Consider the following 14505-nt stretch of genomic DNA (forward strand, 5'->3'; position numbering starts at 1 on the left):
TGAGATCATGTGTGCAGACTACTTCCTGGCAAGCCCGGCACATGCGAGGGATTAAAATCCACTCTGAAAGCAGAGAACGGTTGTGCAGAGCTACTGCGTCCTCAGACTTCAGGGCACCTGGGCAGGTGTCAGGTAGCTGGAGTCTCTTTCTCTCCAGCCACAGCAGCTGCTTCCATTCACCCCAATATCCATACAACTATGGCAAAAAAACGTAAGAATCCTTTTAGGTAATTTCCAAAACTTCTCATAATGGTTTACAGGGAGCCAAGGTAATGATAACATTACCTCAGAGCTCTCTGACTATTTGGTCCACCCCCAACCCCACTCCAGGAACTCCAGTCTCTCAAACAACTACCTCCACCCCCACCTCATGGGGCACATTAGGGGCTTTTTTCCCCAGGTCTTCTCATCTGGTAACAGCTCTTCCCTCAGGTATCTCTCGCACATATCCCCTCTAAGTCTTCACACAAATCTCATCGTCTCAGGGAGACCTCCTCAGAGATGGTCCTATTTAATGCTGATAAGTGGTTCCCGACCCCATGCTCACCCACCCATACCAACTCAACTTATTTCTTTTAGCAAAAGATCATCACCTTCTAACATCCCATACTGTATAAAATTTAGTTATTAACAAATAACTATCATCCTCACTATCCTCACAGGCAAGCACCATGGCAGGGAATTTATTTTGCTCAATGGGGAATCCCAAGCACCTAGAACAGTGTTGGCACCAAGGGCTAATAAGAATAACTATGCTATGAAATAAACAGGACTGAGAAGCACTGTTGTAGGAAAACTGTTCACTTACAAGTCTGATCCCCATCAGTCAGCTGAGAACAGACTCATTAATATTTGTATTCTGTCTATAACAATGCCTGCCACATGATGGACACACGATATTTTTGTCCAAAGAACTTTTATCCCACAGACTATGTCTTTGACATTTGAGCTATAACCATAGACTGCCCTCCAGTGGGTTTGCTGCACATGGGAGGTTAGACAGACATATGGAACACCTGATAAATTATCTGATCCATCCCCTTCCTATTATAAATGAGGAAATCTGGGGTAAGGGAAGAAACCATGTGGCCTAGGACATGTAGCACAATTAGAAAGTGCTGGAAACAGAAGCCCTGGCCAGGCCCTTGGGCTATCTCGGAACTCTGTCAGGACATTAGGAATTCCTAAAGCACTTTCAGAGACCCATATCCTTTGAAGCAAAAAGATCAGAAGGCAAACATCATGCTGTGGCTGAAAACAAGAGCTTTCTTGCAAGGCCTCTTTATGTTTGAATCCACCCACTGGTATTTTCACTCGTTGGGTCAAGTTACTAACCTTTCCTGACTTCTCTGTAACTGCCTCATTCCTAAAGGAATTCATTAAATTTTTCATTTTAAGAGATAATTACAATAAGATTCTGGAATAGCCCCCTGGAAACTATGAATACAATAAATACTTCCACTCTTCTTCTGGTTCAACTTATATTTCCTAGACTATAAAAACCTTCTATTCCGGGGCGCCTGGGTGGCTCAGTGGATTAAGCCACTGCCTTCGGCTCGGGTCATGATCTCAGGGTCCTGGGATCGAGCCCCACGTCGGGCTCTCTGCTCCGCAGGGAGCCTGCTTCCTCCTCTCTCTCTGCCTGCCTCTCTGCCTAGTTGTGATTTCTCTCTGTTAAATAAATAAAATATTAAAAAAGAAACCTTCTATTCCAAGGACTCCAAAGACAAAGACATGGAGGAAAACTCCCAAAACTGCAAAGGGGCCTCCAGTCCAGTCACCTGATTTTGTGACGACAAAAGCCACATGCTGAAATAAAATGATCAGTTATGTGACACTCTGAAAAAGGTTTTCAAAAGTTGCCTCTGCTCTGGCACTAGATGTGTACACTTGGACAAGCGACTTCACTTCTGTACGTTCCAGTTTCCCCACCTGTGAAATGAGAATGCAGCCCCCAGCTTCCGAGGGAACGTGGGGCCAGGGGGACTCAGGGTGTTCAGATGGGAAGAGCTGAGAAAGGAGCCTGCAGGGTCCACCATAACTGTTATCTATTTGCTATTAATTAATACCAGCTATCATTATTTCTATTAATTCCTCACAAATTTGCTTCAATTAGAAGAATGCCACATCTAATGACTTAGTTCTCATTGTTTCTTGCTTAGAGTTCTCACAGCAACTTATATCTGACACGACGATGCACCTAGAAGGCGGGACTTTACTGTCAGTGGTCATTAAGGTTTCAAGAGAGAACTCAGGTCCCCATTTCCACAGACCTGAGAGACAGAATTTGACATATCACTCTATTTAAAACAACAAACCTTAACTTTCTGGTACTGCTGGTTCAGATTCTCCTCAGTGGTTCCAACTTGTCCATCAACATCAGTTTCCAACAGGTTACCATTAACTTCATCCTCCTCTCCCATCACCGACGTGCCATCGCTTTCTTGAAAATGAGTTCCATTCTGTTCGATGACCTGTCTCTGTTTGACCTCTGCTCTGTCAGAGTCTTTGTCCACACTGGACAGCCAGTCCAGAAGGTTTTCTATTTTGGTTTTGCTCTCTTCCAGTTGCTTTGCAGCCGCCACCTGGAGAGAGGAAGTTCACAGGAGGTATTCTATATGCTGGCTAAGGCACTAGTTTTAAGACACTCCAAAAGTAAATATTTAAAATCAATTTAAAATATTTAAAATTAGAGTGGGGATGCTAAAAATGGACACACACTGAAAACTGAACACAGTGAAATTAAACCTTAGAGTCACAGGTAGTTACTGGGCATTCTGAAATTTTAACTACAACTGATGTCCTTAAAAAGACATTCTGAAATTTTAACTACAATTGATTGAGTCTCATGCATTTCCCAAGTAGAAAGCCTGACAATCCCACTTAAAATTTTTTTTAAAAAAGTTAAAATGAGTTTTTCAAACTTTCTGTAATATTTGGCCAATTATATGACTGGAAACCCATCATTCTCATCTCTGCTACTAATCATTGCCTAAAACTTCCAGTTTTAAGCACCTGATACCACTTAAAACTTCAAGTAGCTGTTACACTAATCATCTTCAACAAAGCAACAGTGTACCACATATTGGAATGAGGACCTTTTCAGTTTCTTCTTTGATTGCTGTTGTCACAACTTTATCCAGCTCCTTTTTGGATTGTTCTGCCTTTAGATTAAGCTGTTCACACTTAAACTTGGCTTCACTGAGTTTCTGCTCAATCAAAGCTTTATCTTCTCTTGATAGCTTTTCGCCATTCTCTTTTAAGAATTTCTCCGTATTTTTCACTATTTCTGCCAAAGCCTGTGCACTTCCTCGCATATCTTTCTGTAATTCCTTATAACACAAAAGAAAAAAAAACTCTTATTAAATTATTACCTATTTAATTCTTCGAGAGCTGTAATTCTAAAACAGGGAGTGAGCAGAGAAGAATCAAACACTTATTTATAGGTTGAAAACCAATCTGAGTTGGTTTACTTAAATCACGGTATTAAATTTAATGTGAAATCTCAAACAGCATTAAAGAAAGTGTGAGATTTTCATGTTTCCGAAACATAAAAATTTATCTTTCAGAACATGAACTTAAGGAGCGTGTAGGTGGCTCAGTTGGTTAAGTGGCTGACTCTTGGTTTCAGCTTGGGTCACGATCTCAGGGTCCCGGGATCAAGCCCGGCATTGGGCTCCACACTCAGCGGGGAGTCTGCTTGAGGATTTCTCTCTCCCTCTGCCCCTCCTCCTGCTCTCTCTGCCTAAAATAAATAAATAAATCTTAAAAAGAAAATAATAAATTTAATAAAATAATCTATACAAATTTGTACACACCAGATATTATCACACTATATGAACACATTTATAGGAGCTTTTAAAGACATGGCACTACTTTATTCAGTTTCTAAACATTTATCTTTTAACATATATCTATTACTCAGGATAAAAACAAATTCTCCCAGTGAACTAAGATAACTTCTTCTAAACCCCAAGGCTCTCTTTGCTTCTTTGCCACAGTTGCTAGGAAGCTCAAGATTAAGATCTCTCCTCAGCAGTTATAGCTCCCCTCCATCTAGATTTCTCTATGGAATTTTTCTCTTCTTTTCCTCCTTTATTTTGTGTTTTCTTCTCCAAATTATACTGTGTTTGAACTTTCACAATATTTTTCCGTATTTTTACCTTCCAATTTTATTTTTTTTTATAAACATATAATGTATTTTTATCCCCAGGGGTACAGGTCTGTGAATCGCCAGGTTTACAATTTAAGCCTTATCAAAACATTCTAAGTATTTGAATGGAAAAAGATACTACTTATTGAGCCACTACCATGTGCCATTAACTGTGCTAGTCACTTAATTAACACACAGCATTTGCTTAACTCCTACAATCAGTGAGATATGACCAACAAAGAAACTAAGGCTTGAAGAGGTTCTTTATAAAGCTAACAGTGTGGAGTATCTTGGATTTGAACCAAGAGTTATGTAGTTATCATGAGAATATTCTTTCTCCTGACACCAAAATCAGGCTATCTTTACCTCTCTTTATTGTTTGTTCATTTGATGAAGAGGGACAAATTGTGGAGAAAGATGAAAGGAATAGGAAGTTAAGAAAGAGAAAGAACCCAGACGAATGGCTATTGTACAACTGAGTGAGCTGTCCTTAAGGGGAGACAAGTTTTAACTCCTCACACACGAGTTCCATTAGCAACCTCCTTTATGGAGCCTTCCCTCAATATCTCACCAACACCGGTCAAGAAAATTATTGGCTTTCTTGAAGCTGGAAATGTAACTCGTAGTATCAAGTTGAAAGCTCACCTTGGCTCAGAAGAGCTGACATGATTTGCTAATAATACTAATCAAACTTAGTATCATCAGAAAGCTGCTGATGCAAAACCAAATTTTACCTCCTGCTTGGACTGATACTTCTTTAACTCAATTGTGCCATCTCCAATCACGAAGGCTTCCTGGTGACCAATGAGGCGGTTTTCAGTCTGGGTGAGGAGATCGCATATTCCTTGGAGTTTCTCTTTGTACTCCTGCTGGCGCTCTGCCACGATCTAAACAGGGCAAAATCAAAGCACCTTAGATGTGTGGTATAAACTCACTATTGTGATTCCTCCTTATGAGAACATATTTTGCAAGTTCTGTACATTTTACGAGTTCTAACTGCAAAATCAGAACATATCTTGCAAGTTTTCTGTGTATGCTGTAAACATGATAGCAGTGGGGTACATATGGAGCAAGGTGACACAGAAAGTAAGAGCATGTCCCGTATACAAAGAAGGAGCTCATGTTCGGATGAAACTGCTCAGGAGAATACTGGCCATGCATATGGGTAAGAGATGGAGCTTCTGACCCACAGGAAGGAACATTCCATGTTCTTAAGCTCTCGAAACCTGCGACACACACAATTAATTCTGCAAAAGGATATCAAAACAGAAGTTAGTTGTGGTTTGTCTGTTAACGTATCTGCTATGTGTACTTAGGTTATCATGCGAAAGACAACGCCTAGGGGCTTCAAGAAATAATAAAAGGAGCACTGCATGCAATGTTTTTACTTAATCACTATGCCTAATTCCATTGCCACCCCTCTGCTCATTATTGCTATTAGATGTAGCACTCTAATACAATTCACTCTATTAAGAGATTAATTTGCTAAATCAGTACTAATACTTGCACCTTTCCTTTTCCTACTATTTATACACTAGTTATGCATCTTATAGCCACTGATCATGTTTCCTAGAAGCCTAATACATACCAGGCAAGTAAAGTACTATGTGTTCTATAGTCATTCTTTTATTAGTGCTCACAGTACTACCAGGTAAGCACGGTTACTATTTCATATTTACCACTGAGAAAACCATGGTTGAGCGATGTGCCCTTGGTCCCACATGACTGAGGGTAGCTGGGAGGTGAGCTCAGCCAGTCTGACTCCAGAGCCTATGCTCTGTGCTGCTGTGCCCTCCTACCTCCCAGTGGGAAAAGATACCTTACCCTTCTTTGTCCATATGTTCATCAATTTATCGAAATTTCTGCGTGCATTCGTATTTCCTACTCCCCCCAAAAAAAATCAAGACTCACACTTGAAAACGGTGGTTTCAGGGAGTCATAAAAATTAAAATAAACTATAGCATTATTGTGGAAAATAATATTTTTATATATTCCAGCATCTCTCCATTATACCCTGTCCACTAACTGCCTTTCCAGATCCCGGGGTATCCACATAACAGGTTTCACACAAAACAACTAAAAACAAAGAATTTCAGCTCCACAAAGAAAGGCAAACCTTCTGATCATCAAGATCTTGTTCTAGCTGTAACTGGGCCTCTAGGTGCTCTACCCGGGCAGTTATTGATTCCTGCACATCAAGAAAACACTTCTGAGTGGTATTTAGGAGTCTCAGGAGTTGTTTGCTTTGGCTGGGAGACAGGTCTTGCGCGCACTCAGAAATGAAGAACTGCACATCAAGGGCAGTGGCCTCCAGTTGCACTTTGGTGTGTCCAAGGTCTTTTAACACGTTCTGCGAACAAAACAGTGCAAGTTATAAAAGCCATAATATAAAACTTGCACTGACAATATTTAAAAATATGTTTCTTCTATCAGGGACTCAAGGTTTTACTGACATGTTTTCATATTTCGGTTAGTCAAAAATCTATTCAGCACCTGGTAGTGGATGGTAATGATGAAATTATTTAAATACTAAGGTACTTAATATTATATAGGAAGACAATTTCTCTAAGAATTTTTAATTTCTCTAACTTATTTTTTAGAGAGTTGTGTGCAGGAGGAGGGACAGACGGAGAAGGAGAGCTTCTCAAGCAGACTCCCTGATGAGTGCAGGGCCCAAAGAGAGGCTCAATCTGACAACCATGAGATCATGACCTGAGCCGAAATCAAGAGTCGGATACTTAAGCGACTGAGTCACCCAGGTGCCCCTCCTCTAAGAATATTTTAATCTTTTTATATTTTAATACTTTAATCTTGCCTCCACATCACATTTAAAATGTAACTAACAGAAGATAAAAACCCAAACTTACTTACATTTGGCATATTAAAGGGGAAAATAAACATTAAAATATTACTTGTTAATATTTACAATATCCGGGGGACCTGGGTGGCTCAGTGGGTTAAGCCTCTGTCTTTGGCTCAGGTCATGATCTCAGGGTCCTGGGATCGAGGCCCACATCGGGCTCTCTGCTCTGCAGGGAGCCTGGTTCCCCCTCGCTCTCTGCCTGACTCTCTGCCTACTTGTGATCTCTGTCTGTGAAATAAATAAATAAAATCTTTAAAAAAAATATTTACAATATCCATGTAATTGTGGTTTCACATAAATGAGCCAATGGGGAATCTAAAACATAAATTCAATTCTGAATTCATAAATTCAAATTTCAGTTTTCTGACTCAGGCCAGGAGCCTAAACATCATTCATGAGGCATGCTATTCAAGTTAAGAACTATGATGTTCTTTTAAGACTAATTTAACAATTACATATTTATGTGACTAATACATGCATGAATATAAATCTTAAGATGTCAGTGGTGGTAAGACACTGATAAGGCAGCTGGGAAAGCATCAGAATGATAACCATAAGTTGTGATTATTTTATGGTTGTGTTAGTTATGAACAAACATCTCTTAGAGACAAGGAAGGAAATAATCTTTTCAGATTTAGCAGTCATGATTGTTCTTGTAAACAGTTGCTATATTAAATCTAGAGGTTTTTAAAGTACTTTATCTCATTTATTTTGATAACTTGCCTTGAGAAATTCCAAACTTCTCTTCACATGTTCAGCGTCTTGTATGTTCACAATCTCAATATCCTTCACAGACTTGCTCTTCTCGGATATCCAATGTGAGAAAGTCTCCAGTTTCTGTAGAAATTCTTCATGGGAAACTGCTAGTTTGGACTAGAAAATAAAATCATGTGTTCATGTCAATTACGAAATTTCAAATTCCTACAAAAACTGACTCTGTTTCAAGGCTCTAGCAGTATTAAAACAAAAGACTTCATCTCATGACTAAATTTTCAAATAATCAAATTTTCTTCAAAACTCAAATTCTGACTTGGCGTGAAATGCTTCGATGCCTACCATTTCAGAGTCAATCGCAAGCATGACGTGTTTCATTCTTTCTGAAGACACACTGCTGAGGGAAGAGAAAGCAGTCTGCAAATTTTGGTGGCTAGTCCTCAATTCCTCCAGCTGTCCGCTGGGGAAGTCACTGGGAAGAGACTCTAAAAACTCTTCTGCCAACTTCATGTCTTTTCTTAAAAGAACAGCAATTGGAGCCAATCCCAATTCAAATGTCTGCAAAAAAAATATCCCAGAACCATTCAGTGAAAATACCAATCACAATCGATTCTAAATATAAGAGTAAAGACCAATGCTCATTTTCCCAAATTAACACCAGCTGACAACCATTCGTAACAGGCAATGCACAGTTCTTACCTCTAACTGTTTAAGTTGGTTCCTCAAAGCTTCCAGATTATTATCCAGAGACTCCTGGCTGTCTAGAGGGGGCTTCATATCTTGAAGTAAAGCCAAATACTCATGCATTTTTGATGTGTGCTGTGAACACTGCTGTAATTTAGTGGAAAACTAAACACAAATTTGGACATTTTAGTTCAATAGCCTTTACATTGTTTTTTAAAGCAAATAAAATGTATGGGTTATTCCCAAATGTTTCATGCAGCTACTGCGATATAAAAATGTAAAATCAACTTACTTGTTCCATTGAGCTATCTCCAGACGTCATTCCTTTTGACCCTGAAATACTTTCCAAATGGTTTGGTGTATCACTGCATAGCTCCCCCAGCTTCTCATCACTTGGCAATGCTGATGTACACACAGTCGAACTTTCTAGTCTAATATCTTTTATATTTTGTGAACTAAGGGAACAGTGGTTTCCTTCTTTGCTGTTAACATCAAGAATGTGTGACTTTTTATCCACCATCTCAGGAGTAGTGGGTGATGTTTGATTCAAGCCACTGACCCGTCCTACTTTCTCTGAGTACGTGTCAGCCAGAAGCTTGTAGAAAATATTTTCAAGTTGCAATGGAGCTACTTTGGAGGTTATACCTCTTTTCTCTAGCTCATACTCCATCTGGGTTAATTCTTTTATCAATTCAAATGCTCCAGTAATTTTCTGCCTATACTGATTTTGCTTAAGTACATCAAGGAGAAGCTCAGACTTCAGATTTGCAATATAGAATGGATCATCGCTGCTCTCTGCTTTCAGTTCTGGTGAGTTATTCATGGGGGAAACCCCAGAACAGTCACTGACTTCAAAGTCACTGGGCACACCAGATGCTTCATTTGCCAACGGTGATGTGTTAACTCTTTTAATTAAGTTTTGAAGTAAAGTTTTGGTGTCTGCACAGACTGAAGATTTTTCAACCTCTTGAGGATTCATAGGACCTTCTTCCAGTATACTTTTTAAGATATCCTTTACATCCTCAACAAATACCTCAGATAACTCAGGAAACTGAACCTCCTTTTCTTGGAGTCCTAGAGACAAGGCTTGTTCCTTTCGCTGCTGTTGCTCAATTATTTCCACCTTACTGTTAATTTCTGAGAATGAGCAGGCTGTGCTTAAAGGGCTCCTGGAGTTACCATTTCTTATTCCATTTGTGCAGAGTTCTGGTGGCACAAAATTGTTATTTTCCCCCCGGTCTTCCACATTTCTAAGAGGTAAGACTGACAGTGTCTTTTCCTTCCTTTCTGGTGTGAACTGAGCAATTCCAGTTTCCCCTTCTGAGGCACTTTCTTTAGTACAAGGACCACTCTGTCGGGCCATCTCATTTAGAGGTGAGATTTCCTGGGTAAGAGCTGTCTTCTCTTTTGCATCATTTACTCCGAACTGTATGTGCCCCTTCACAGCAGGGGAAGCTATTAGAACACAGCTTGGGATACCTTCACTGGGTTTCGAGACATCTTTTGCTTTTACATCTTTTGCACAATGTTTTAAATAAGTGAACAGGTCAGAGTCTTTCTCAGGCCCGTCAGTGAATGAATCTCTCTCAGTACTTGTATCCTCTTCGGACAACAGAACGTCTGAAGTCATGTCAGCACCGATCACTTTGGAAACTGAGGAGTCAAATATTTCTTCAAGATTCTCAAACTGAACAGGACTTTCACATACCACTGTCTGTAGGTTCTCTAGTTCATCTCTAAGAGTTACAGTTACTTTTTTCAGGCCTCCTTTCTGATGATGTTCTTCACTGTCTGTGACTTGTGGAAATGGACACTGATCATTACCTAAATCAAGACTCCCCATCGTACTTTCATTAGACAAAAGTTCAAGATACCTATTATCTTCTTGTAGACCTTCTCCTTGCCCCTCTCCTTTACCTGAACACACTTTATGAACTGATGTTTCATCTTCTATTAGTATACTGCTTTGGTTGCCTTTCTTTGCAATTAGACCTCTTTCATTTCCTTGATGTTCCTTGGCAGTTACAGAGGCTATGGATAACAAATGGTTTTCCTCAGCAGGCTTTCCTATTAAATCGGGCTCAGAACAAATGATAGCATCAAAAGATGAGCAGACTGGAAGGGTCACATTCTCAGAATATGGATCTCCACCTTTCACAGAGTCAGTAGATTCTGGCCCTTCGATCAACTTAATCTTCAGGTTCATTAGATCGTTATCTACTTCAGAAGTTGAACAGGTATCAGTATTATGTAAAATAGCTACGGAGCCAAAGATGTCTTCTGATTCAGCGTCTTTAGTGATCGGCAACAATATACCCTTAAGGGCCAGCTCATGATTCAACAGATTTTCTGGGCTTTTTCCAACAACCTCAGTTGTATATTCTTGAAGGTTGCTTCTTTCCATAACCAAGCTCCTTTTACTAGTTGATTCTAGCTGTAAAGCATTTACACCTTGCTGGTTTTCTAAAGAACTGCAGTTGTGCATTCTATCCAGGAGAATTCTTTCATTAACACTCTGACTGTCCTGAGTATTTTCCTTTTCACCTATTGCAGCGGCATGCAACTGGCTATCTGTATCTGCAGGCTTATCCTGGCACCAGGGCTCCTCACTCTCACCTTCTACTCCTTCTTTATCATCACCATCACCATCATCATCATCATCATTGTCGTCACCACTGTCACATACATAATCCCCATAACTTTCTTCACTTTGCATAGAATCTAACTGCTCAGTCTCAGATGTAAATTCTTGTCCAGTTATATGTTCTTCTGTTCTCCCTCTCCAACACCCAGTATCATCAAATTTTAACGAAGCACTAAGGCTCTCTTTTCTTTCTCCAATTTCATCATCAGTCAATGAGTCAGATTCATCACCTTCAAGGCTGTTTGAGCTTTCCCTTTCTGATACAGTTTCCAGCAATGGTCCATTGCCCTCATGTGAGCCAACTGAACTTGAATGGATTCTCTCACCAAGATCAAATCCAGCATTCTCAGTAGCCATGAGAACACCCTGGGGAGACTCTGGGCTTCCCCTCACACTTAGGCTGTCAACCAGTGCCCCCTGGGCTATCACAGAACTTCCATTCTCTCTTGAAACATCATAAAACCCATCCCCAGAGGGAGCAGCCCCATCAGTTTCCTCTTGCAGTGTGGCATAGTCCTCAGGCTGTAAACAATCATGATCATTCCCTTCCAGAAGCAGAGAATCATGGTCGTCATCTTCAAATAAGGGAGTATCATAAAAATCATCTTCACTGTCAGTGTCTGTTTCTGTCACACTTGGCTGATCATCCAGGAGTGATGTTTCATAGTCGCCAGCACCGACGGTTCCTTCAAGCAGCAATGGTCTGCAGACAGGAGATGCGCCCTGCAGGGTCATGGCACAGGTGTCCTCTTCCATTTTGGACCCAGATGGCTTGTCTTCAGGTGTCTGTGGAGAGGCAGCACACAATTTTTTCTCTTCGCCATAATTTTCTGAAATACATTTATCATCGCGAGACTGGACCTGAGGAGGACTGTCACCTATATTTACAGGATTCTGTTGAGAGCCTTCTCCCTGTAAACTGATATTGATCGCTGCAATTCCCAGAAACTGCTCTTGAAAAGTCTCTCCCATTCGTTGATCTGACAGCTTGGGTTGGTCACTGAGGGGCCATGTGGAGTCTTCACATTTATTTCCATTGCTCTCTAGGGTACGTATGTCATTAAGGCTTTCCTTGTCATTCCTCAGTTTATCATGACTTAGCAAGGCACTCAGCCTGGGAGAATAGTCAAAGACTGTCAAACCCCTGCTTATATTATCTTCATTCTCTTTTTCATTCAAGTCACAGATCCTACTAGTTTTTGATTTCATAATAGGATTTGTTATCAAATCACTTGCAAAGTTTTGAATATTTTTAGAATGACTACATTCACCGACATGTTCACTTGTTCCAACTTGACCTTGATTATCACTGTTTTTAAGTATGTCTTCAGAGTCTTGTCTAAGCATGCCAACTGCTACAAGTCCAGGCTGTGTTGAATAGGATGCAGAATTGGAAACACACACACTGGATGAAGTCTTGACTATATGATCAGTTGCTATTCTATTTGTCAGGTTTTCTGACTCACAGAATTCACTACTGATAATGTTATTTCCCATTTCATTAAACTCTTCATCTATGGCATGCTTTCTATCTTCAGGGATTTCTTTATGCTTAGGTTCTCTACAATGACATGTACCAAAACTACTCGGCGAAGCTATACTATCATTCTTTTCTTCACTTGGAGCATTATTCAGAAAAACACCAGGGAGTCTTAAGGTATCAAGACATTCTTTGATGGGTGTGCCCTCAAATTCTGCACTACAGCCTTCCAGCAGCATCCCGACAGCCTCATTCAAGTCTCCATCATACAGCAAGAGCCTCTGCCCTGTGTTTGCATCCATATAACTATTGATCATCAAATAAGACAGAAATAATTTTTTAGTTTGTTCTGAGCTCTGAGTTGCCACCGGCTCTTCTCCATCAAAAACATCCTCTTCTTGCCTGTAATCATGGACTGTGGATGGTTGGAATTTACAGAAAGAGAGCCATCTTCTGGCATTTTTACAAGCTTCTAAACCTCCCAAATCTGGCATTTTGTCAGGCAGCATTATATTTTTCAAAATCGATGCTGTGTTATTATCTATAATTCCCTGCTGCTTAGCAACATCCAAACCAATGACCTGAGAAGTTTCTGGAATATAAAGAGCAGCTATTTTCTGCCTGCCATTCAGGATTTTATATGCCAATTCATTTGTAATCAATTCTTGCTGCAAGGAAGACGATGTAGGAAATATTTCACCAGAGTGAGGCCAAATGAGTCCAACATAGCCTCGCTGAGCCTCGAGGACCAAAAGAGCACTGCTTGAAGTAATTAGGTCACACTGGACTGCTTCATCCACCGTCAAACGTTTAGGAGGGTCTGAGTGGATGATTCCACCTGTTTGAACCTGATATGTGAGAATACTGTTAGCCATGTCTCTGTCAATCACCCCTTCTGCCACAGCTTCTTCAACGGTCATTCTCTGACCAGAGTTACAACTGATGAGACCCCCGGAAAGAAGCTGTGCACCTAGTAACCTAAACATGGTATCACGGTCTATGAGACCTTCATGAGCTGCCCTTAAAATGCTTATGTTTCTTCCACATTTTAATGTTATTCTGCCTCCTTCTTGGGGTCTCACAGGTAGAAGCCGCAACCCAGTGTTTTCCTGTAAAATACTTCTTTGTATGATATCTGCTAAAGACACCTTCTCAGTGGTGCAGGGGTCAATAAGATCTTTACACGTGTTTTGCCTTTCCAGAACTTTAGAAAATAGTGCTGAGGAAACCAGGTTCTGTTGGAAAGCCTTCTGCAGGGTCAACTGTTCTCCTGTGGCTGGAGTGACTAGAAAGCCTGTGGAAAGCAGTATCTCGAGAACTCTGATGGCCATGGATTCTGATATCATGCCTTGGCCCAAAGCTTCCAGCACTGGAATTGTGGGAGATGACATAGTAGAAATAATCTCCTTCGCTTGATTTAGTTCTTTGAGTTGGCACAAAACTTGTTCATCAATAAGGCCATGACTTGCAGCATCTTGGAGGTCAAAACATTTTCTTAATTCTGGTGAAATGAGACCAGAAATCATTAGCTGCGTCTCAAGCAACCTGATTCCTGTGTCATAGTCAAGAAGGCCTCTTAAAATAGCCTGAAAGATGGAAAGGACTTCTTCAGTTGTCTGATCAACGGTGCCTGCAATCACTTTATCCAGCTGAAAAGAGAACAGAAAATTCTCAGGTCAGTCGGTGACCCAAGGGTGGGCAGAATTTCATGAAACTTAGTTTGCATTTTTTTAAGAAATAAATACACTTCAACATAAAAATCCTCTACTTACCAAGGCGCAGCAATGCTGTGAATGTTAGGCAGCTCAAATGCACAAGTGATCTATGTCAGTGATCTATTCAACAGCACAGGATGTGATAAAAGCTTTGAAAACAACATGCATCTGTGAATTGAAAACTTAATATTGTGTACATTAACAAGGTTAGTGAGGACACAACAGAGTAAATGATGATAGTGAGAAAACAGA

The 14505-nt window shown here is 40.4% G+C and overlaps 1 protein-coding gene across 22 annotated transcripts in view; it reads right to left on the reverse strand.

Moving 5' to 3' along the window:
• Positions 1-14505, reverse strand: part of DST (dystonin) — a 480329-nt gene that overhangs the window by 124599 nt on the left and 341225 nt on the right. For 17 of the 22 annotated variants that reach the window (XM_046005408.1, XM_046005389.1, XM_046005387.1 and 14 more), the window contains 8 exons: positions 8707-14187; positions 8430-8579; positions 8073-8288; positions 7740-7889; positions 6270-6503; positions 4888-5040; positions 3099-3332; positions 2319-2585 (listed from right to left, as the gene is read on the reverse strand). In XM_046005408.1, the coding sequence (XP_045861364.1) occupies positions 2319-2585; positions 3099-3332; positions 4888-5040; positions 6270-6503; positions 7740-7889; positions 8073-8288; positions 8430-8579; positions 8707-14187 (6885 nt within the window). The remainder of the gene's footprint in view (positions 1-2318; positions 2586-3098; positions 3333-4887; positions 5041-6269; positions 6504-7739; positions 7890-8072; positions 8289-8429; positions 8580-8706; positions 14188-14505) is intronic. The other 5 variants (XM_046005404.1, XM_046005403.1, XM_046005407.1 and 2 more) reach the window with 1 other exon arrangement.

The sequence above is a fragment of the Meles meles genome, chromosome 5, assembly GCF_922984935.1.
Source record: "Meles meles chromosome 5, mMelMel3.1 paternal haplotype, whole genome shotgun sequence".
Classification (NCBI taxonomy): Eukaryota; Metazoa; Chordata; class Mammalia; order Carnivora; family Mustelidae; genus Meles; species Meles meles.